The 25,561-nt window shown below is 41.9% G+C and overlaps 1 protein-coding gene across 5 annotated transcripts in view; it reads right to left on the minus strand.

The window, feature by feature from the left end:
- MGLL (monoglyceride lipase) overlaps positions 1-25,561 on the minus strand; it is a 186,762-nt gene that overhangs the window by 79,232 nt on the left and 81,969 nt on the right. For all 5 annotated transcript variants that reach the window (XM_020981180.2, XM_020981186.2, XM_020981187.2 and 2 more), the window contains one exon: positions 23,715-23,821. In XM_020981180.2, the coding sequence (XP_020836839.1) occupies positions 23,715-23,821 (107 nt within the window). The remainder of the gene's footprint in view (positions 1-23,714; positions 23,822-25,561) is intronic.

Here is a 25,561-nt window from a genome sequence, read left to right on the forward strand (position 1 = left end):
GATCGTTCTGTTATATAATACAGCCATATCTTCATGGATGGGTGCATTCCCCAGCTCAGAGGGCATTTCCTAAGGAAGTGCATTTGTTTCAGAAAGGTAAGCATTCATATTAAAGGACTCTTCAATTAAGGCTGAAAAGCTCTGGAAGGTAGGCAAACCTCACCGGCCTGTTATCTTCATACCCTCCTGAATGGGAAGCAGCTGTGGGCTATGTGCTGATGGACAGCACATTAGCACTGCGCTGGCTGATCAATTCAGTTCAATCAGTGTAATTGATGCTTCCCCCGCCACCACCACTACTGAATTGTTCAAAGCATAGGGTCGTAGGACTAGAGCTAGAAGGGGCCTTCCAGTCTATCTGGGATCATAAGATTTAGATACCCTAGAGATCATCTAGTCCGATCTCATTTTACAGATGGGAAAAGTAAGCCATCTTCCCCAAAAGGTTAAATGATTTGACCAAGATCACATAGCTGGTAAATAGCAGAGCCTATTTAGAGCACTCAGGTCTTCTGATGATGAACTATTGTTGATTATCAACAAATGACTGCGTTCTTTCTCCATCTAGTCCAATGTCCTTGTTCTACAGATGACAAAACTGAACACTGGAGAGTTGAGGAGATTTGTCCAAGATTGCATAGCTGGTGAATAGTAGAGCCCAGATTCAAACCCAAGGTCATACAGTTAGTAATAACAAAAACAAAAACAAAAACAAAAACAAAAAAACCCAACCCCCCCCAAAAAAAAACCCAGCCAAACAAACAAAAAACCTGTTTTAAATTCAGATTTTTTAAATTCCAAATCAACTTTTTTCCAAAATCTAGTCAACCCCCCTCATCTTTGCAGAAGAGAAAACTGAGATGCAAAAATAAGTAATTTGCAAAGGTCAGTAACAGAGTAGGCTCTTGAACCTCCTTCCCTCCCTAGCTCTTTTGACTCCAAAATTGAGTTCTCTTTCCACTACACGGGCAACTAGGTGATGCAGAAAATAAAGAACAGGACTCAGAGTCAGGAAGACCTGAATTCAAATCCAGCCCAGACACTTAGTAGGTATGTGACCCTGGACAAGTCACCATAATCTCTGTTTGCCTCAGCTTCCTCCACTGTAAAATGAGGATAATGCTAGCATCTATCTCCTAGGATTGTTATGAGGATAAAATGATATATTTGTAAAGCAATTTGCAAACCTTAAAGTGCTATATAAACATGAGTTGTTGTTGTTATTACTATTACTATTGCTATTATATCAGGCTGCCTTCATGCTGGGATTTTCAAGGAACAAGCCAAGAGACTGGCGCTGCACATAAGCTAGGAAGTAGAGAGAAGCACCTTCTTAACAAAACCACATCCGACTTGCCATATTTTATGATAACACCCTTTTCACCCTTACGTAGGAATTCTAAAAGCAGCCATCAATGCCCCCATTTTTTGGGGGGGAAGGGGAAAATTCATGGTGAATAAACCCTCCAAATGATTTGCCTGATGACGACATCTACATGACAACCAAGGAAATAAATTATTATTACTATCATCATCATCATCATTACCAAGGCAGAAGGATCAATTCCTTTATTTTCACCTCTAGGAAAAGAAACATCTGGCCCTTGTCTTTCTAGCTCTGACAGTCTTAGCTCATGGGTAAAGTCCCCAAACACCCTGGTTTTTTGAGAAGAAGAAAGCCAGTAAAATGTATATTGACAAGGAGTTGTCAGCTGCATTTTACCAATGGGAGTGTGAGCTTTCAAATGACAGATGAACTAAGAGAGCTTTTAGCTTTGGGGGGTGGTTATATAACAGGACGCCCACAGGATGGCATGGAAAGTAAAGCCAACAACACGAGGTTCACTGTCCTATCAATTTGCTAAACAAAGTATGTTTTTCCCCACAGGACTGTGATTTATTACTGTGTCAGCTGTCTAGGGATTCAGGAGGGGAAGGTTGCCTTCTGAGGGGAATGTGCTGCTTTGCAAAGAATTAAATCTGTCCCTGAAAAAGAAAGTCAAGTTGTCTTGGCTGGGTTTTTTTAAGCACTCTTTGGGAACCAGAAAATCTCCACTTGAGGCTCCAGGGACCTTTGCATAAGGAGGGAAGGCTGTTTCAGCGGGCTGTTGCTGGCACCATTCATCCAGACTGCACATTATGATCTGTTCATAGGAAAAGCCATGACAATGCTGCTGTTCTTGTCCAGGCTGTTTGATTCAGAAAACCGAGAATTATCTGAAGGGCAAAATGATATAAAACCAGGCTCTTCAAAAATAGCTAACATAGGAATCTAATAAATTTTAAAAATATAGGTTAGATCTTGGCCAAGAGAGCCCAAGTACCAATACAGTTATGGAATGCTTGAACTAGAAGAGGCCTTAGAAACATAGAATGTTAGAGTTGGAAGGGGCCTTAGGATATAGAATGTTAGAGCTCAAAGGGACCTTAGTACCAAGAACATTTGATTAGAGAATGTTAGAGTTAGAAGTGACCTTAAGTATCATCTTTTCAATCTACATCATTATATGCATGAAGAACAGAAACTGTGAAAGGCAGAGCTGGGACTGGAATCTAGGTCTCCTAACTGCCAATCCTGTGCTCTTACCACCAACCCAGGCTAAATCCTCTAAGGAACTAATTACAGCTTACAAAGTATTGCAGCAGCTTTTCCAAAAGAAAATCATTTTAAATCTACTTGAGTTTACATTATGGCCTTAATGGAAATTATTCTTTGACTCCTTAGCTAAGCAGCTATCTCTCCAACAGAACTTCACAGAATCACAGAATCTCAAGGGTTGGAAATGACTTCAGGGACCATTTGGTCCAACCTACCCATGAAAGAGAATTCCCTCTACACCATGTTCAACAAGAAGTCTTCCAGCTTCTATGGGAAGACCTCAAATGAAGGAGACCACACTATTGCCCAAGGTTGCCCATTTACTGAACTTTTTGATAGCTTTAATTGTTGCAAAGTTTTTCCTTACACACACCAAGCTTAAATAAGTCTCTTTGCAACTTTCACCTATTGTCTTCCAGGTCTGCCTTTTGGGGCCAAGCAGGGAAAAAAACCCTAATCCCTCTTCTACATAACATCACTTCAAATACTTCAGCCAGCCACCATATCCCTCTTGGTCTTCTCTTCTACAAGTTAAACCCTATATGATTTTTTGAGACTGGGTCTCCTTTTATACCCCAGGTTGGAAGTACAGCAGCTGTTCACAGGCTGACCCTGCTGTTAATTGACACAGATGTTTTGACCCTCTCCATTTCCAGCTTCGGCTGGTTTACTCTTCCTTATACAGCCCCCTGCTCTTGGGTTCCCTATTGAGTTGTTGGACTAGGTGTGAACACCTAATAAGCTCAGAACTCAGGTCTTCTGCTTCACCACTATGAGTAGAACCATAGGAGAAGAAATCTATTTTATACCATGAATTGTATATGCACTAGAATAAACACATGTTCAATAGATATCTAGAATATACATATGTTCTACAGATATGAGTTTTCTATAGAACATATGTTTATTCATATACATCGGAAATATAGGAGAAGCAGCATGGCATAGTGGATAGAGAACTCCCCTTGGAACTAGGAAGACCTGGGTTAGAGTTCTACTTTTGACACACATACTGACTATGTGACCCTGGGCAAGTCACTTCAGCTTTTTAGGGTTCTAGACAACTCTCTAAGTATAAGTTGCAAAGAAGGTTTACCTCCATGCCAAGAGGAGATTTTAGAGGACTTCAGGAGAAGAAACATATATTCACATGTATATACAAATGTGTGTATATATATATATATATATATATATATATATACACACACACATATATATGTGTGTGTGTGTGTGTGTATGTGTGTGTGTGTATAACATATATGTATATACTTACATATATCAACACCTATATATGTTGCTATGGTTCAGTCATTCAGTCATGTCTGAATCTACTTGACCCCATGAATGATAGCCATGGGGTTTTCTTGGCGAAGATGCTGGAGTGGTTTGCCATTTCCTTCTCCATATATAGAAATATATCGATAGGGATAGAAAGTGGACCTGTGGTTTCACTGGTATAGGGAACTCCAAGACGAGACATCTCCCTCTACTCACCCAGGTAGGCACCTTCTTTGCCACAATGAGTTTTTTCTGGTTTGGTATAATTTTTGGATATATTTCAGTGTTTTCTCCCCCTTCCCCAATTTCCCCCCCAAGAGACTGGCAGCCTCCTGAAGGATAGTCCTTCATACATGCAGCTTCATACATGGGGCAAAGAGCCCCCTTTTCTCTCAGGTATTATATTGCCTAAACTAATGTACATAGTGTCTCTGATTATTGTTTTACTTGTTTACTTTGATAAACATGTTTGCTTGCTATAAGTGATTATCTTTTATAAAATAAGCATATGGAGGGAAAGAGAAGCTAGAGCTCTGAGATTAAGTTGCTTCCCTCAAGATCTGGGGCAAAATTACTTCCTCTTACCTCACAAATGAACAGAGGATGAGGCTTTTCTCCTGAACTCCCCAAAATAACTGCACTCTTAGACTACAAATATCTGATATTTAATAGATAGATATAATTCTAAGCCCAATACCCTTCTTGAAGACTGGAGAACAAGGGAATGAGCTCCCAATCATGGCCATCCATAAAGTCTCTCTGGGATGTGGAGTGTTCCAAATCTATCTAGAGACAGATCCATCTTATATCCATGCTCACCCCCCTTACTTGAGCTTCCTTTCCCAAGTTGGTATACTTACGATCACGAGATTTGATAATAATAGCTAACATTAATATAGCACTTTAAGGTTTGCAAAATGCTTCACATATGTCATCTCACTTGACTCTCATAGCAACCCTGTTAGAGTAGGTGCTATTATCATCCCTATGTTATGCACAAGGAAACAGAAGCCTGGAACACTCTCCCTCCTTATCTCCACCTCCTTCCCAGCTGAAGTCCTTACTTCTGCAAGAAGGATTCTGTATATATCTTATTTGTGCTTAGCAGTTTGCATGTTGTGTACCCCCCCCCCCGCTAGACTATGATCTCCTTGAGAACAAGGACTGGTTTTTTTTTTCTTTCTTTGTATCCCTAGGACAAAGAACAATACCTGGCACATAGTAGGTGCTTAATAAATGTTAGATGACTGACTGACAGAGGTGATGAGAACTGCCCAGGGTCATGGCACTGATAAGTATCTGAGGCTGGATTTGAACTCGTTCAACCGCTTTACAGCCTAACTGTCCAGAAAGAATGTTTGAGATTGTCTGATCCAACCCCCTCGTTATAAAGATGAGGAAATGGAGGCTCAGAGAGGTTGAATAACATATACATGATCCCACAGCTAGTATGAGGCAAAAACAGGATTTGAACCCTAGGTCCAAGTACTCCAACTCCAACCGTCCACTTCAAAGTCAAAGACTTTCACTGATGGTTGGCAACATAGCATTGAACTGTCTTGGTGCCTTTTTATTTTTAGTTCTCTGTGGGCTAGCTATTTCCTGGTCACATGCTGTTTGATCTCTCACTTCATAAAGGTCTTGACTCACAAAATATAAAACATGCTTATGCTTCCCCAAAGGCGGTTTCCTCTAGCATGAGTCAGGCTTTTGGTATTTGCTTTCAAGTCTGAAATGTCCATGAGGCCTTTCCTGTGGCAATTTTATCAGTCTGTATTTTACAACCACAGGGTCCCCCACCTGTTCCATTAGCCTTGGACGAAGAGCTTTGGTCTTCAGCCAAGAGTTATTTTGATTTTCCATTTCTGGGATAGGTAGGGCAAAGGGCACATTTCCTAAGTTTCAGCCCTTTGCTTTTGAGGCTTGGTATCCCTATCTAACCCAGGCTGGAAGGGCAGTAACGCAAGCCCAACAGCACAATAAAAAGAAACTTTGATTTGCTCTGTTTCTGAATGGACCCTTCTTATGCAGGCTGGTGGGCCCCCACTCCCTGGGGCTCACCATATTGGTGCCAGACTTAATGCAGACACTGAACCTGCCCTAGCCCTACTGCGACTCACAACTCCTGTACCCAAGTAATCCAGCTACCTCAGCTTTCTCTAGTAGCACAGATTACAGGTATTTGCCATTATGCTTAGCACATTCCACATTCTATCAGTTTCCATGAGCTCTGATGTTCCGTGTTCTAAGATTCCTTCTAGGTCTAACATTTTGCATTCCAACATACTTTTCTCTAAGAGCCTTTCTATTCAAGGTTCTCTAATTCTAATCATCAGGGGGAAAAAATCTAACAAACCAGCTTCTGTTTGTGATCAACCTTCTACCTCCATCCCCCTGCCACAAGTCAACCTATATATATACACTGAAGATTTTTAGACCATTAACTACAAAGCTGTGGGTTTCTTTCCCCCAGTGGATTTTCTAGCTTATATGAAGGAAATTTGTGAAATAAAGTCAGTTAATCGTTATGTAACAAAGCCTCCCAGATTGTTTAAATTTAGAAACTGTCTAGAGCTCGGCAGATGTGCCAGGTTAATTCAAGTGTGTTTTGCAGCTGTCTGATGTCACCATGTGATTGCTAAAGACATTCCTGAATCCAGAAAAACAAAGAACCAGGACAACAAGTTCAAGTTTTTATACACCCAGAGGCCTCAAAGACAGGTCTATTCCCTGGAACAGGTAATAAAAGACTCTAGGGAAGGATGAATTATGTTGGAAACAGACTTTGTTTGCCAGTAAGTGCATTTACTACTACATCATATACAGGCACTATAAAATATTTTTAGATTTATTGCTTCTAGAACAATAACATGCAGGTAGGTGGTTCCGTGGATAGAATGCTGGGCCTGGAGTCAGGAAAACTCTGAGTTCCCTGGCCCCTGCCCTACCTAGGCAAGAGAGGTAGAGGAGAGAGCAGGAGATTCAGAAATACACCTCTGAAATCATATTGAAAGTCCCTGAGAAGACAGGATTGTTTTAATGGACATTTTCTTTACAAACAGCCAACTTCTCAGATATACATCTCTTTTACGAAAGGAAGTATGTCCCTTGCCTATAATGCCTGCAGAACTAAGGGTGAAAAGAGTTCATTTGATCTATTTCAATGCTGCTGAGTATTTATAAGAAGCATCAGCGTTTGGGGGGAGTGTATAATAAAAGGGTAGGAAATCCTTTCTGTCCCTCTTTTTTTTTTAAGTCCAGACCTGTGATTCCATCAATATAGGAGCTCTTGGTGTGGAAGCTCCTTCCACTGATGAAAATCATGGACTCATTGCTAACTTGGTTTTAGAGAGTTGCCTGACTTAGTATGAGATGAAGTTACCTGCCTTTGTTCACCCAGAATATGCTAGAGTCAGGATTGATCTGACCCCTATTGTCTCTGTATTATGCCATGCTACTTTCTAATTAGAAACTTAAAGAGGTCAGGGAATGGAGACATGATTACTTTAAGAGATATTATAGAGGACTAACCAGCTTCAGGGAGAGGATGGGTCTACTCAAGTCAACAAGCATTCATTAAGTAGCTACTAAATTCTGTGATAAAAAGAAAAGCAAAAAACAGCCCCAGCTCTCAAAGTACTCAAAGTACTCACAGAGTAGGGACAAGATGCAAAGAACTATAAGTATACACAAATAAAAATAACTATAAAATGTCAGCACATGGAATGTGCTGAGCATAGTGGCAAATGCCTATAATCCTTGCTAGTAGGCAAGGCTGAGGCTGGTGGATTTTGGGGGGACAAGAGTTCTGAGCTGCAGAAAGGCTCAGACAGATATACAAGGTGGATATGGCCAGGATAAATTGAAGATAATCAACCAGAGGAAGGTAAAGGATTAAGTAAGGGGCATTAGGAAAAGCTTATTGAGAGAGGTGGGATTTTAGCTGGAAGCCAGGGAAGTCAGGAGACAGAGATGAGGAGGTATATTTTGATTGTCACAGGGGACAGCTAATGCAAATGCAGAGTCAGAGATAGAATATTGTGTGTGAAGAACAGCAAGGAAGCTATAGTCACCAGAACATGCAATACCAGGAGGAAATCAAGTGCAAGAAGACTGGAAAGGTAGGAAGGAGCCAGGTTATGAAGGTGGAGTCAAATAATCTCTAAGGCTCCTTCCAATTTTGAGATTCTGTGTCTCTATGAGTCTCTTGGCCATTAGCAATAGAACTGAGAATAGTATAACAATGGTAACCGTTGGATATAGAGACACACTTTTCAGTTGCCAGGTCATAGGAATTGGGACTGTGCCTGTGAATGCTTTGACATGAAGAACTCCCATGTGAAGAAAATCCCTCCACGAATGCAGGTCAACACCTTCTCTGCAATTTATCATCTTAGAGAGTTGTCTGGGGCACTGAGACTTGCTGAGTAACTTGCTGAAGTTCATATAACTAGTATATGTCAGAGGAATAACTTTAAGCCACGTCTTTCTTGACTTTGAGGCCAACTATATGTCACAACTGCTTCTCTACACCAAACCATACTACATTTCAACCAATTAATAATAACTAATATTTATGTATTTTTTAAAGTTTACAAAGTATTTTACAGAAGTCATTGGGACTAAGACACTAAATCTGCCAAGGTTACATAGATGTTGTTTAATCTGAGTCTCGTGACAACTCTGTGAAATAACTAGTAGAAGTGGTATGGTGGGTAGAGCATTGGGTCTGGAATCAGAAAGTTCAAATCCAGCCTCAGACACTCAGTAGTTGTGTGACCCTGGGCATGTTACTTAACCTCTGTCTGCCTCAGTTTTATCAAATGTAAAATGGGGATAAGAATAATAGAACCTACCTCCCAGGATTGTTGTAAGGACCAAATGAGATAATATTTGTAAAGCACTTAGTACAGGGCCTGGTACATGTAGTAGGCACTTAATAAATTCATCCATCTGTCCTTCCTTCCCTCTTTTCTTCCTTCCTTCCTTCCTTCCTTTCTTCTTTCCCTCCTTCTATCTCTCCTTTCTTTCTGCAGATGAGGATACTGATGTTCAGTGAGGTAAGTCACTTGCTCACGGCCACCCAGTAGGTTTCAGAGGTGGGATCTGAACCCAGGTCTTCCTGATACCAAATCCTGCACTCTCTCTCCCCCAACATGCTGCCTCTCCAGTGCCTATACTTTCCCGGCTCTCTACTAAGTACTGGGAAGAAATGCTGTCCTTGGCATCAGCCAATTCCCTCCTTTCACACTCTTCCCAAGATGTAAGTAATTTCAGATTCTTCTCTACAAGTGGCTCATTTAAATATTTCAGAATGAGGACAAATTGATTCTTCCAGAGATATGAAATGACCCAGATTTCCTTCCTACCGAAGAGCCTGAAGTACTTGGGTACTGTGGACCATCTGAATCATTGTGCCCTCCTCATTTGGGGCTGTGTCTTTCTGATAACGAACCAGGTGACAAATTGCCAAGCATCATCATTATGGGAACAAAGGAAACATGGTGCTGACTTTACGCACGCCTGCATTTTGCTTTCAAAACTTGTAACATTAATTCATGGCTCAGTATTCATCCTGCAAACTTGACTACAGTTCTCAAAAGAGCTACAAGTTTTTTGTCACTTCAACGAAGCCAAGTAAATAATGTGCCTGATTCATAAATGAATAACACAATGTTCATATTGTAACTTCTAAAGCAATCAAGTGCTTTTATGAAATCCACTGTGAGCAAGAGAAGGGACACAAGCATTTCAGAGAAGAGGCAAAGAGATATCCCAGAACTCCAGGAAGAAGCTGCGTCTGGAAAGTTATGAGGGATAAGTGGAGGGATATGAGGAGCTGGACAGCCACCAGGACCGCAGAGGCCAGCTGGCCCGGCCCATTTCTAAACAGCCATCTCAATTCAAACATTGATTAAATGTTTAATTAAATGCCAGGCACTACACTAGGCACTTGAATATAAAGATTAAAAAGGAACATTCCCTGCCTCAGGGAACTTACATTCTACTTACAACCCAGACATGTATTTGAATACCTCTAATGAGGGGACACCCACTACCCACTTCCTTAGGCAGCTCATTCCTCTTCAAAATGGCTCCAAAAGATAGATAGAGAGAGAGAGAGAGAGAGAGAGAGAGAGAGAGAGAGAGAGAGAGAGAGAGAGAGAGACAGAGAGAGAGACAGAGACAGAGAGACAGAGACAGAGAGACAGAGAGAGAGAGAGGGGAGATTAGAGAGGGAGAGGGATGGTTGGATAGATAGAAGTAGATAGAGAGAGAGAGAGAGAGAGAGAGAGAGAGAGAGAGAGAGAGAGAGAGAGAGGACAGAGAGAGAGAGACAGAGACAGAGACAGAGAGACAGAGAGAGGGGTAGATTGGTAGATAGCTAGATAGATTAGAGAGAGAGAGAGGGATGGTTGGATAGATAGAAGTAGATGGATAGATAGATAGATAGATAGATAGATAGACAGACAGACAGACAGACAGAGATGGATAGATGGATGGATAAGTTAATGGATGACTGGATGGATGGATAGATGAGAGAGAGAGAGAGAGAGAGAGAGAGAGAGAGAGAGAGAGAGAGAGAGAGAGGAAGAGAGAGGGATAGATTGGTAGATACCTAGATTGATAGATTAGAGAGAGAGAGGGATAGTTGTATAGATAGAAGTAGATAGATAGATAGATAGATAGATAGATAGATAGGTGAATGGATTAGAAAAAGAGTATAGATTGGTAAATAGACAGAGTGAGTGAAAGAGTGAGCAAAAAAGCATTTATTAAACACTTACCATATGCTAGGCTCTGTGCTAAGTCCTGAGGATATAAATACAAACAAGCAAGACAGTCCCTGCCCACAAGGAGCTTACATTTTAACGGGGAAGAGGACAGCACATAAAGGGGAAATGGAAAGTGGGGGGAGGGTGGGGGAAGAGGTGGAAGGATACCCGAGGGAGAAATGTGGCAGGCCAAAAGGAATGAGAAAAAGCATGGCTGGGGTCCTTTCTAAAATGCTGGTCCCAGTCATGAATGAGGGAAGGAACATCCCAGTGAAGAAGAGTCTCAGGGTTAGTAAGTAAACATTTGTTAAGCACCTACTATGTGCCAGGCACTGTGCTAAGCACCAAGGATATAAAGAAGAGCAAATAACAATAACAAAAACAAAAACAACAAAAATAAACCAACCAGTCCCTTTTCTGGGAACTCACAGAGGGGGTTCTGGAGGAACTGGGGGGGACAAATCAGGCAAACAACTAGATACAAACAAAGCACAGTCAGGATAAATTAGGGGTGGTCTCAGAGGAAGGCACTGAGAGGTTTCTTGCAGAAGGTGGGGCTTTAGCTGCCTCTAGCCAACGGGCTGCTTGAATGCAGTTGAGGCACTTACCCCCTGAATGCCCCCAGGCAATTCTCTAGTCCTTGCAAGTTTCTCATATGGATGAAATCATACATTTATTAAGAAATAAAAGCATACCTTTATTAACCACCTACTATGTGCCAGGCACTGTGCTAAGCACCAAGGATACAAAGAAAAGCAAACAAATCCTCAAGAAAAAAAGAGGTACCGTGATTAATATTATATATTAATATAATAGATGAATAATATTAATATAATTTCATGGCAATTGAATTCAACAAACATTTGAAAAGGGCCTACTATGCATCAGACACATCTTTGCAAAGGTCCATTTTAAGCTCTTATGGAGCAAATTTGAGGCACACAGAAATTTATTTCTGATTGATATCGATACTCCCATGGAAGAACTGCCCTTTTCTAACACCGTTTCATCAGATGTCCTTTTGTGGCGTCAGGAGACTGAAAAACTGAAATCAGGTGGAGTAAACCTGTATTGCAGGCTAAGACTCACAAGGTACATCTATGTGGCCAATGAAATCTGAACAAAATATATACAAAAAAATAAAAATAAAAATTGGGGCAGCTAGGTGGCACAGTGGATAGAGCTCCAGCCTTGGAGTCAGGAGGACCTGAGTTCAAATGTGACCTCAGACACATGATACTCACTAGCTGTGTGACCCTGGGCAAGTCACTTAACCCCTATTGCCTCACCAAAAAAAAAAAAATTAAAAGCTAACTCTGGCCTATCTGTGGGTGAAAATCCTATTTTCCCTTCATATGCTCCCTTCTAGGAGCCTAGAGATGAAAGTGACCCCAGAGATCATCTAAGTCCAACGACTTTATTTTATATGAGTAATCTGAAGCCCAGAGAGGTCACATGGGTGGTAAATGATTCGCCTATCATCATATAGGTGAGAAGTAGCAGAGCCGGCATTCAGATCCAGGTCCTCTGCCTCCACAGCTAAGGACTCTTTACCTGAAATGTCTGTTTCAGAATTTCAATATCATCTTGCTCATATTTATTTATTTAATAGTAAAACACACAAAAATGCCCTGTCCCAGCTCCCCCTAACACTAGCTCCTTGTGTCTAAATGCCCCCTACCTCAATATTTGTTCTACCCTCTCTCAGGTCATGCTGGGGGATGTTACCTACATTTGCTGCTCAGACACAGCTATAGCAATACTTATATGTCAGCAGGAAAGGCCCAAGTGTCTATGTTTGGAGCTGAAGGGGATTGTAGGATGATAGATTAAAAATTAATAAGACATCAGAGGCTACCTAGCTCAACCTCTTCATTTCACAAAAGAGGAAACTGAGGCTCAGAGGACATGGGCAGTAAATGGCAGAGCCAATATTTGAACACAGAATATTTGAACTTCAGACTCCAGGTCCACTGTATGATAGGAAGTTCCCTACCAGTAACCTGCAGTCTACCAGTGAATCCCAAAGTTGTTCGCTGCTATGTTCCTAAGCCAGCTGTTGGTATATCCACCTCATCTTGGTTCATCAGGATTCCTAGGAGGAAGGGTACAGAAGCAGTACTACCTCTTCCCCCCACCCCCAGTCTGTTGAGAGACTTAACCATCAAATGCCCCAAAGGCATCCCCAGATCTGGGACATTAGACAAGGGAACCCTTTTTTATTTGTTTTTGTTAGGCAATTGGGGTTAAGTGACTTGCCCAGGGTCACACAGCTAATAAGTGTCAAGCGTTTGGTCTGAGGACAGGTTTGAACTCAAGTCCTCCTGACTTCAGGGCTGGCGCTCTATCCACTGCACCACTTAGCTGCCCCTGGGAACCCTCTTTTAAAAAAACCGTTTGGGGAGTCTAGAAGCTGAATGACACGGAAAGTCAGGTATAGATTGGGAGACCTGGCCTCTGCTTCCAGCTAGGTAGCTCTCTGCCTTCTATTGGCCCAAGACTATTCATCCACAAAATGATGGAGAATTTCACCTTGTACTCTGCAAGGGAGAGGGAAGCTGATGTCTTTGAAATCCTCTGAGGGGCCTTTAAGGCTTAGATAATATAGTAGACTGCATTACGTGACAGAGGACCTTGAAACCCAGTTGCATATTAATTAGTGCCCAAGCAGATGATAAAAACATCCTTCATAAAGGTTTGTGTGTACGTGTGCCACTTTATTCAAACACAAAAGGCCTCCCTTCCTATTTTAAGCATTGGTTTTCATTATGGTAACACTACCTATACATGAGTGGAGTGGACCATACGGGCAGTCAGAGAAATGAATGCTCTCTGCTCTCTGCCTCAGGTGCATGGGAGATAATCCCTGGGGCCCCAGCTGGATGTTCAAAGCCCCCTTGGAAATGGATGTATGAGCATCAATGTCCCCTTTGGTGAGGTGGGTGTTTAGGGCACCTTCAGGTTGGCCAGTGCGGCAGGAAAGTGGGACCGGGCTAATTCTAGGTAGGAGGCTCCCACAGATAGATGAGAGGTATAGTGAAGGGACGGACCCTTAGCCCGTCATTATACCTACCAAGTATCAGGCAAGTGAAGATGCCAGGTCTGCTGAGCTGCTAAAGGAGGAAAGGGAGCAGCTGGGGAGGAAGGTTAACTGACTGTGACATCTTATTTCTAGAGCTTTATTAAAGGACAAGTCTGCTTTCTACCTGAGACTTGGCTCTGTTAAATAAGGTTGTGGTTGTTCAGTTGTTTTCAGTCGAATCCAACTCTTTGTAACCCCATTTGGAATTTTCTTGGCAAAGATACTGGAGTGGTTTGCCATTTCCTTCTCCGGCTCATTTTACAGATGAGGAAACTGAGGCAAACGGTGTTAAGTGACTTGCCCAGGATCATGCAGGTAATAAGTGTCTGAGGCCACATTTGAACTCAAGAAGATGATTCTAGGCCCCACACTCTAGTCACTGTACCACTGAGCCATACTTTAAATAAGGCCATACTTTCAATTCACTTGTTGATTTTGTAAAGTTTCTTTTTTTCAAAGAAATCCTGCAGTAGGCTAGATTGTAAGCTCTTTGAGGACAGGGACTCTGCTTTTGTTTTTGTTTCTCCAGCACCTAGTAGAGGTAGCTGGTGATGGAGCACTGGCCTTGGAGTCAGGAAGACTTGATTGAGTTCAGATCTGGCCTCAGATACTTACTAGCTGTGTGAACTTGGGTGAGTCACTTAATCTCAGTCTGCCTCATTTTCTTCATCTGTAAAATGGAGATAATAGTAGCACCTACCTCCCAGGGTTGTTATGAGGACCAAATGAGGGAATATTTGTAAAAAGCACTTGGCAAATGCTGATTTCCCTAATAAGCACTTAATAAATACTTGTTTGTGGACTGGCTCATTGACCTGTGTTTGGGGCCAAATGATTGTCAGTTACTAAAGGTACACGCAGCTTCTTTTTAAACAGAATACTCTCATTTTTAATTCTCTCTTTTAAAAGCTGTGGATTTTTAAAAAATTCTCATTTGTTATAATAGCGTGACAGGATGATCTCTCCACTAATGTCACTGTCCAGCATTATATTGGGACATTTTCCAAGTTCCTATTAAATATATAAAAAGAAACTTTTTCTCTTTTCCAGTCTTTAAGATAAACAAGATGCTACATGAAGCTCTCTTCTCCCTGTCTTGATACTGAATCCCCTCCTGAATGTGGCGAGAAGGTGGGCGGCCCAAGCCCCTCCCAAGGGCTTCAATACTCATCTCTCCCAGCAGACAGTCAGACAATTCCCAAGCTAGCAGGTCACCAAGGATGCTTTGTTACTGGCAACTGTTCCCCAAAATGATTCATCACCACCCCCCACAACCCCGTAGAGCTGGCCCTGTATAAAGCCAACTCATCCCCTGAAACTGTCTCAGGTGCATCTGCTCCAAGGCCTTATCTCCTACTTCTGCCCATGCCCCCAAGCTTTCCCCAGCAGAGCCCCACTGGTTAAGCCTCCCTTTCTATCTTAGCCCACTAAATCTTCTTTCCCTGCACAAACAAGCAAGGTCTGCTGTCTTTGTAGCTCTCTTTGTATAGCATCTAACACTAATGCTACTGGAATAGCCGGGAAGGTTCTCCTCATACCATCTCTGCCAGTGGATAGAGGGCTGGACCAAGAGGGAGGATGACCTTAGCTCAAATCCCACCTTTGGCACCTTTGTGTGATCCTGGGCAAGTCACTTAACTTGTCTCAGCTTTTTTATCTGCAAAATAAGGATAATCATAGCATCCATCTGACAGGATTATTGCAAAGACCAAATGAGATAATATAAATACTAGCTCACTATTTTACCCATCCTCCAAGACTCAGCTCAAAGGCCACTCCCTCCATGAAGCCTCTCCAGTATCCTCCCTCCCAGCAGGAAGTCATGTCCCCCTCCTCTGACCTCAAAAGACTTTGTTCTCCTCTTATGGACTAATTAGTTTTTATCACATTGGTTATACAGTATTTCTCTATGTGTTTTTAATCAGCTTTATTAGACTAGAACTCACTTAATTTTACTTCTCCTTGTACCTCTCCACCAGTGTCTTGCAGAGAATATTGCACACATACACAATTAATGAATATTCAATGGATGAAGTGAATGAAATGCTTTTTGATGAGGAGGAGGAAGAGGATGGTCCAGGTTAATGGAATTAACCTTCATATTAGAAACTTAGAACATCTATCATGAGAACAAATGCTATATATCCTGGTAGATCTTAACTCTTTCATTCTTCCTTTTGTTCTCCCTGTATCTCCCTCTGTGTCCATCTATGTCTGTCTCACATAAATGCACACACACACACACACGCACACACACATGCATGCAACTCAGGCATGCACACACAACTGAAGAAAAGTTTACCTTTTTAGTAATGAACTGTCAGTGGGCCAGATGCCCTCTCCTTAAAATTCTAAGGATAGGACAAGACTGTGCTTGGGAAACCAGAAAAAGTCAGTCAAATATTTATTAGGTACCCACTATAATATAATACCAGTTCCCACTGCTGCAGCACTATAAAAATCTATCAGGTGCTTTCCCTCACAATAACCATGTTAGAGAGGAAAAAGCTGAGCCTTACACAATTTAAAAATATTGTGATTCCATGGGTGACTTGCCTATAGTCATACAGCTAGTGAACACCTAAGGCCCTGCGCTCCATCCTGTAAAAAACAAGCTGACCCCTTACTGTATTACCGGGAGCTCTCTAACTGAACAGTGAAGAACCTGGATCCTCTAAGGAGGTCAATGATAGAAAGAAAGGTGTAACATATGCCAATATTCACAGCATCATTTTTTCGGTTGGTAACAAAGAACTGGAAAGAAGGTAGCTGTCAATCGAAATGGAAAAGGCTGACAAACTGTGGCATGTAAGTATAATAGAATTCTGCAGGAAATGACAAACACGAGGAATTCGGAGAAGAATGGGAAGAGTTGGTTGCAGTAATACAAAGTAGAATTATTGGTGCTACCAAAGGAATCATACAGACAACGTAGATTAAAAATTCAGATCACTAAAAGGAAGCCCAACTCTGAGTAATTAAAAAACAAAAAACCAACAATGATGGTCCCAGAGAACTGATAATAAAACCTATCTACCCCTTCTTCACGGAGGCAGAATATCATACGAGTTGTCAGACAGGGTCATTATATTCATTGTTTTTTGTCCAACTGTTTTTTCTTGTTACAAAGAAAGGTTTATTTCTAGAGGAAGCATATTTATATGAGACTATGATTTTAAAACAGAAGACCAATAAAATTGGGAAAAAAATTCAATTCTCAAGCAATAGGAAAAAGAAAAGCAGTACGGCATAGTGGTTAGCATGCTAGACTTGGAGTCAGTTAGACCTGAGTCCACTTCCTGACTTAGATGCTTACTAGCTGTGTGACCCTGGGTAAGTCACTTACCTGAGCCTCAGTGCCTCATCTGTAAAATGAGGGAGTTGGACCACATAGGCTTTAAGGCCCCTTTCAGCTCCAAGTAACTTACCCAGGGTGACACAGATAGGAACTAGCTGAGCATGTATTTGAACTCATTGTGACCCCAAACCAATGTGCCTCCGCCACTTAACAATGCTAGGACCCAGACCATTAAAATGTATTAGCGTGGGTTTTATCTGAATTATAGAAAACAACCCAACCATCCCTTCTGAGTACTTTTTGCTTTGCAGAGGATATTTATAGCTTCTATTTCATTTCATCTTCATGATAAGCCTATGAGTTGAAACCACCATTTTCAGTGAAATCAGTCAGGGTGGCTTATTTACCTGGCAGCACTGTGATGAGCAGGGGTCAGGAGGTGGCAGTCCCTGAGAAGGAGACATCCAGCACGAAACACGCTAGCCGCTTTTACTCAACCAGGGATAAAGTCACTCTCTGAACCGTTCTGTTATCTGGTCTATAAAACAGCTTAAATGTAAAATGACTCCTCCAGCAGTGTGCCTGGGAACCTGTAAAGACTAACATCTATAGCACAGCCTGATGAGATAGCAGGCAACTCAGTCAAAGATGCAGGTGTTTGCTGAAATCCCCAAGTCCTGGCATGTCGCAGTCACAGAGTCGGAAAGGATCTCGATAACCAGCTAGCGTTCTCTATACGTGACTGAGACATCTCCTCTACAGCCTCCCTGATACGTGGTCATCCAGCCTTTGGGAGCCCCCACCCATGGAGAGGCAGCTTCCACCCATGGAGAGGCAGCTTCCATCCATGGAGAGGCAGCCCATTCCTCAGCTTTTGACTGACAGCAACATTAGATCTTGTCACATTCCAGGCCCATCTTAAACACAGAATGTGAGGGCCGGAAGGGACCTGAAAGGTTACAGTGCCATACCTAAGAAGACCCCTTAGAACACAGAATGTCAGAGTTGTGAGGGACCTTAGAGCACAGACTATCAGAACTGGGAGACATCTTAGAACACAGAATGTCAGAACTGGGGGAACATTAGAACACAGACTGTCAGAACTGGGAGGGGCCTTAGAACACAGATTGTTAGAGCTGAGAAGGGCCTTAGAACATAAATTATCAGAGCTGGGGGAGACCTTACAACATAGACTGTCAAAACTGGGAGATGTCTTAGAACATGGAATGTCAAAATTGGGGGGACCTTAGAACACAAACTGTCAGAACTGGGAGAGATCTTAGAACACAGAATATCAGAGTTGGGGGAACATTGGAAACAGACTATCAGAACTGGGAGATATCTTAGGCCAAGGAATATCAGAGTTGGGGGAACATTAGAACAAGGCTGTCAGAACTGAGAAGAGCCTTAGAACACAGATTGTTAGAGTTGGGAGGGGCCTTAGAACACAGACTGTCAGAATTGAGAGAGCTCTTAGAACACGGAATGTCAGAATTGGGGGGACCTTAGAAAACAGATTGTCAGAGCTAGAAGGAACTTTAAGGATCATCTGTCTTCTAGTCCATATACCACATTTTAGGGATAATTATACTGAGGCATATTCATGGGTAGTGACTTGCTCCAGATTGCAAATGTAACCTGCGGCAGAGGCTGTATGATAGAAGCTGGGTGTCCCGGATTCACCGAAGGTTTTTCAGAACCTGGTGCTGGCTGGAGTGCCTCTAGACAAGACATTCAGTGATTTTTATCTCAGGTTTTACAACCCTCAGGGAGTTTCCAATCATTTTAAGCAATGCCTATGATTCTCAAATCCAGATTAATTATTATTTCACTTTAAACACTGGCCATATAGCAGAGTAGGGAAAGGGAGTTAAACAGAGCAGAAGGCTATGGACCTAGGAATTCCTTGGTTTAGAGAACTCCTACTTTGGATTCTTCTTCTGAAGTAGACTAGTAACTCCTCTGGTACTAAAGGTCTTTGAGAGTGGGCTCTGAAAAGCTAAGACATTGGCCCATGCCTGGTATGTGTGTCAGAATCCAGATATTCCGGACCCAAAGCCAGATGACACCACCACACCCAATATATCATAGCCTTTTTATACATCTTGCTTTTCTTTTTAAATAGCTATTATGTGTCACAAAATCAGGAAAAACCCTAACAAGATGTGTCAGACTCTACAAAAGGGCAAGAATTTCTGCCCAACAACTCTGGCCATGCAACTCCATTGGTGGCAAATAAAAAGTTTGGCACTGTGGTGATCACAGAACAATGGATCCTCAAATAACTGAGATTTCTTGGCAAAAAAAAAAAAAGGAAACCAAAGTTCACTGACCTCTAATGGTCACATTTTCTAGCTCAAAGGCATTCAGAAGACCCACTGAAATGCTCTTCTCCCCAGCTCCTGCCCACTAGGCAAGCAACAACTATCCCTCTTCTATTCACAACAAAAGGCTACACACGAAATGAGACCAAAAAAAATGGTTTAAATCTTCCCTTGTTCATTTCTTGAATTAAATCCCATCCTCATAGTGTTGGCAAGGGGAGTTCCAATGAATCACTGTAAGCAACTCGGTAAACCAAGGGCTTGAACAAGCAAAGAGGGGAACTATATTTAGAATGCCACAGAAGCCGTGTCTCCACTTTGGAAATTATTTTGGAAACTTCAAAAGGTGGTGTTTTGTTTTGTTTTTTTCTCTCTCCTGTAAAGAGCCCAGCTCTTGTGGTTTCAGAGGTCTACTGACAAATGCAGCACTTTCCTAACAGTTTGTCCTGGAGAGCTCAGCCCTCTGCCCCCTCATTTGACAGATGAGGATCCCGAGGCCTTTAGTAGGAAGGTGAGGGCACCACAGAGCCAAGTTCATTAGATTATTATGAAGTTGGCTAAGGCTGCATAGAGTGCATGCTACAATGTATCAAAGGGAGCTTGACTTGAGATTTAGCTGAATTTCTCCCCTAACCTTGTACCCCCAGTATCTGGTGCGTTGTGAAGGTGATCTCAGATTCTCAAACGCTTACTTATGCTAGTGGAGCGTAAGCTCTGCCAGAGCCAGCGCTTCTAGCCAAGACGGAAAGGCTTTTGGGACCGGCCTGGTGAAAAACTGGTATCCGTCATCAGAGGAACAGCCAAGCCAAGTTGAGCAGGGCGTGTTACCAACGGGCAGCCTCCGGGTGACGAATATTCTCTGCCTCATCAAGGCCATCGTTAGAAGGACCAGAAAGCTGACTTCTTTGCTAGCAGCGACAATAGTCACAATGATGAAATGACAGATGATTTTTTTTTTGTGAGGTATCTGAAATTCTATGCTTAGGCTTTTTATGGCATCAATGAGAGGTAGAATATATAGAGTACTGAACTTGGAGTCAGGAGACATAGGTTCAAATTCTATCTTAGATACTTATTGGTTGTGTGATCATGGGCAAGTTACTTAGCTCTACACTTTCTCCATTTATAACATGGAGGTAACAATGATAGCTAGCATTTATATAGTGCTTGAAGGTTTGTGAAGCACTTTACATGTATTATCCCATTTTAATTCTGATAACAACCCTATCAGGTAGATATTATTATCATCCCCATCCCCAGTCTCAGCAGAAACTAAGGTTGAAAGAAATTTGATGACTTGCCCAGGTCGCACAGTAAAAATTCCACACAGAGGTGGAATTTGAACTCAAATCTACCTCGACTCCAGTTTGAGCACTCTGTCACCTACACCACCTCGAGTGTGGGTTGTTATTATTATTATTATTAGTTTCAGGGCTTCCCCTTCCCCCTCTCCCTTTTAGTTGAGATCATAATGCTAAGCACTTCCACAAATAAACTCCACTAGGGCAGGTGTAGACTTTCCACAAGGACTGTTCTTGATTATTCTGTCACTGTATCCTCAACACCTAGCATGGTACCTTGCACATAGTTTGTCCTTGTTCAGTCATTTTTCAGTCGTGTCCAACACTTCGTGACCCCGTTTGAGGTTTTCTTAGCAAAGATACCAGTGTGGTTTGTCATTTCCTTCTCCAGCTCATTTTATAGATGAGGAAACTGAGGCAAACAGGGTTAAGTGACTTGCCCAGGGTCACACAACCATTAAGAGTCTGAGGCCAGATTTGAACTCGGGAAGATGAGTCTTCCATTCTCCAGGTGTGGCACTCTATCCACCGTGCCACCTAGCTGCCCCTTACACGTAGTAGATACATAATACATTCTTATTGAATGGAATTGAACTGAATTGGACTGAACAGTGCTAGAAAGACCTTTACACACATTGATCAGTGCCCATTTTAATAAGAATACAGTCCTTGTATTTAATGCTAGATAACTACTTCCCCCAACATTACATTACATCTTGACCCAAACTGAGGTACATCAGTGAAATATTTTACAAGTAGCCCTGGTTTATGCATTAAAGATAACGTGAATTTAGTCAATATTGTATTCTCTATTACAAGAAAATTTGCTGGTATCTGGACTAAAAGATCTCTTAGCAGAAACAACCCAATTCCTAATCCTTTATGTGGTTCCTCCTTTCCTGGGCAAGCTTCTTATTTGCCAAGATCAGCATCTGTCTCCCTCTAATGCACCTTTTGCTCTCCTATTTACAGTCATAAAATCCCTTATCTCCAGTCCCCTGGAAGCTCCTCTGCACATTACCACTTAGTTCTCCATTTTAAAATAAGATCAACACAAGCCTCCTTTCTCTGGATGAGAGAGACCTGTGTTGAAGCAAGATTGACGTTCCACTGCCAATCCCAGCATATCAACCGAAAGCAGCCACTGGGCATATCTCCTGGGCAAAGGAGGTGGGCACCACTGACTCTTGGGAAAACCATTAAGGACCCCAGATATAGGCTTCACAGGCTACATTGCCAAATCTCCTCGTACGACATGAGAAAGTGTTTTAAGACAAAGCTTCCATCCATTCTAAATGAATTGAGTCAGGGTTTGTGTGTGTCTTGTTTTGTGTTTTATATGCCTTGAAACACTCACTAGCTATGGAGCCAGTGAGGGATAACAGATGGACAGCCTTAAGTGCTGGACTGGCCCCCACGGAATGTTAAAGAGCCTGCAGGAAGGCCCTCAGCATTTGCAGGGAACCTGCGTGCTTCCCCTCCACCAGCCTGGAAAATTACTTAGCATTTATTTGTATAGACTTGTCACTTACATGTCTGTACTCCATGTCATTCCCCATTATAGAATGCAAGCTCCTGGAGGGCAGGGACTGTTTCCTTTTCCCCCTCTTGTATTCACATTGCCTAGTACAGTGTGTGGCACCTAGTAGACACGTTGAATAGATTGCTTTTTTATAGAAGCTTAAGCAAGAATCAGGATAAGAATCATGCAGGATGAAGGAGTACCCATATGGGTGAGATCAATCAATCAGCCAATCAATAAGCATTCATCATGTACCTGCTGTGTTTTAGGCCCTGTTCCCAAATCTCTATCTTCAAGGAGCTAGAGTCTATAGTTTATCGCCAGAGCTCCTTGAGCAGGGGAGAGATGCAATCAGACCTGTGCTTTAGGAATAGCATTTTGGTAGCTGTATTGAAGACACACTGGGGAGGGAAAAGTCTGGGGGCAAAGAGACAAATCAGGCAGCTTTTGCAATATTCCAGACAAGTAATAATGGCTGCCCAAAGTAGGGTGGTGGCCAACGAGCCATAAAGGAAGAGGTGGGACAGAGGCAGAATTGATAAGACTTCCCAGTGATGTGGCCACTGCGGCATGGGGGTAGGAATGGGGATGAGGGACGATGAGTAGAGTCAAGGGTGATTCTTAGGCTATGAACCTGATCACAGAGCCATTCAAGCACAGTTCCTTCATGTATGTTTGCAATGGATAGAAGTTACAAAGAAGCAAAGTTAGACGTGACATCTAGACAAAACCAAAACTCCTTAACAATTCAAACCAAGGCAAAGTAGAATGGGCTGACTTGGGAAGCAGTGGGCTTCTCCTCCTTGGAGGTCTTCAAACAGAGGCCAGGCCACACTTGTTAGATAGGTCAGAGTGGGGATTCTTTACTGACATAGGTTGGACCAGATGGTCACGGAGATATTTTCCAGTTCCCAAATTTTGTGATTGTGTGTAGGACATGAAATGAGACAGCAGCATATTCCACTTAACTGTGATTAATAGGAACGGTGCTTTCTCCCACTTTGGGAGTGATGCGGCCTTGGCCGGCATGGCATTATCAGCACGAGATGTTTCCTGAATCTCTGATGTTTTAAACTCAGCTATGTCCTTGATTTGTTCATGAACTTATCACCATATTAATTTGAAATTTCAAGAAACAGAAAGTCAAGGTTTATTGTGTATATGGAAGTATTTTGAAAGCTACAAAAGCCCATTACATAAGCAGGGATTATTATTTGGCTTGTGCTGAAGCTAGCAGATGGGTCTCACATGGCCCTCTGACTCAATGCCTGAGCCTGGCTTTGTGGGTTCACTTGTGAATCTGCTCCACAGTAAGCAGACAGTGAGATTTTCCTTAAAAAATTTTTTGGAAACTTCACACTAAGAATGTCCTTCTCTTGTTTTCCAACAGGAAACAGAAAAGGGAAAAAAGTCAAGAATGGAAGACAGAAGAGGTGAAATGACATTGGAAAGGAAAATCCAAACATTGTAAGATTCCAAGTAGTACAGACTGTGAGTCACCACCCCCTCCCAGTGATTCTTCCGTAGTACTCACCGTGGTCATGAGCAAACACCAACAGGTCAAGTTCAGTCAGCATCTGGGCCAAGTCATCATAGCGGCCACAATGTTCACCAGCACCATGAGAGATAAACACGAGGGCCCTGAAAGGAAGATGAGGGGACATAGTGTGAGGACAGAATTCTGGCTCAGTTGGAATGGAGCTTAAACAACATCTAGCAATTTGGACAACTGAAAAGGTTCAGATGGAAAGCAGAGAGAGTGGATTGCCAGACAGTTAAGTAGATGATGGCTCTAGAACAAATGGAAAATCAAATCACAGTAGGATGGAAGAATGTAATAGAATATTACTGTGCTGTAAGTAAGGACACATGAACAATTTAGAGAAACAAGAGAAGGCCTAAAAGAAAAAGCAAATAGTAAAGCAAGCAGAGACACCCCCCCCAAAAAAAGAAATTTTATATAAAACTACTACATCAATGTAAAAAAATGTCAACATGGAAAGGCAACATTCAATAGTCTATGGTCAATGTTAGGACCTTTCTCTCAAAGTTAAGGATAGTATCATTCCTCTTTTCTAATAATCAATAAGCTATTTTCAGAGGAAAATAGCACTTTGCAGGGATGCTAGGTGGCTATTGTTATAGTCCAGGCAAGAGGTAAGTAGGGCCTGAACTAAAGTGGTGATTCTGTTGAGTAGACAGAAGAGAACAACTATGAATGATAATATGGAGGCACGGTTATTGGATTGGATTGGAGATGGATGTGAGGAAGAGAGAATGTCTGTGAGTATCACTATAGAACTTTGGACCTAAGTGCTTAGAAAGATGGTGATTAGCAAAGTTTGGAGGAGGGATGAAGTTTTTGGGAAAATATAGTAAGTTCTGTTTTGGATATGTTAAGTTAGAGATTCTGATAAAGGGGGGAAGGAAAGGGAAGGAAAGGGAAGGAAAGTGAAGGAAAGGGAAGAAAAGGGAAGGAAAGGGAAGAAAAGGGAAGGAAAGGGAATAAGCATTTATATAGTACCTGCTATATGCCAGGCTAAGTGCTTTACAAATATTATCTAATTTGATTCCCACAATAACCCTATGAAGTAGATGCTGATATTATCCTAATTTTACAGTTGAAGAAACTGAGGCAAGCAGATATAATGATTTGCCCAGGGTCAAAAAGTTAGTAAGAGTTTGAGGCCAGATTTGAATTCAGGTCTTCCTTGACTCCAGGCCCAGCTCTCTATCCATTGCACTATCTAACCGAATGATGAGACATTTGGGTGGGGATATCCAGCAGGGAGATAAACAGTGTTCAGGGGGCAAAGAGTAGTCCAAATTGAAAAGTAACCATCTTTCATTTCCAAGAGTGGTTTTTATTTATTGGGGACATGATAAACTGTGATTTCAAAAAATCCTTTGAGAATAAGATAATAAGCATTGTATTTCAATTTAATTGAGCAAATATTTATTAAGTATTTAAGAGACACTGAGGGGGAAAAGGTGAAATATGATACAATCTCTGCCCTCTAGGAGTTTATAGTCCAGGAGAGGAAATCAAGACACTTTAGGAAAGCCCAAGGAAGGAGGATCACTTTCAGCGTGGTGGAGTGGTGGGCAGAGAAGGTACACATTTCAGACTTGTAGAGTGTTATGATTTTCTCACAGCTAAGATGTAAGAAAATGTGGTGAAGCCCATGGTTGTTGAGCAAGGAAGGGTAAATGCTGAAACTTCAATAGCTGCTGCAGAGATGATGTTTGCAATTCAGACACACTGACAAATGATTATGATGAGAATTTAAAGTAAAAAAACTAATCAATCAATAAACATTCATGAAGTGCTTACTATGTGCTAAGCATTGGGCACACAAAAGGAAGAAAAAGACCTCAAGC

This window comes from Phascolarctos cinereus, unplaced genomic scaffold (assembly GCF_003287225.1).
Source record: "Phascolarctos cinereus isolate Bilbo 61053 unplaced genomic scaffold, phaCin_HiC Scaffold_4;HRSCAF=312, whole genome shotgun sequence".
NCBI classification, from domain to species: Eukaryota; Metazoa; Chordata; class Mammalia; order Diprotodontia; family Phascolarctidae; genus Phascolarctos; species Phascolarctos cinereus.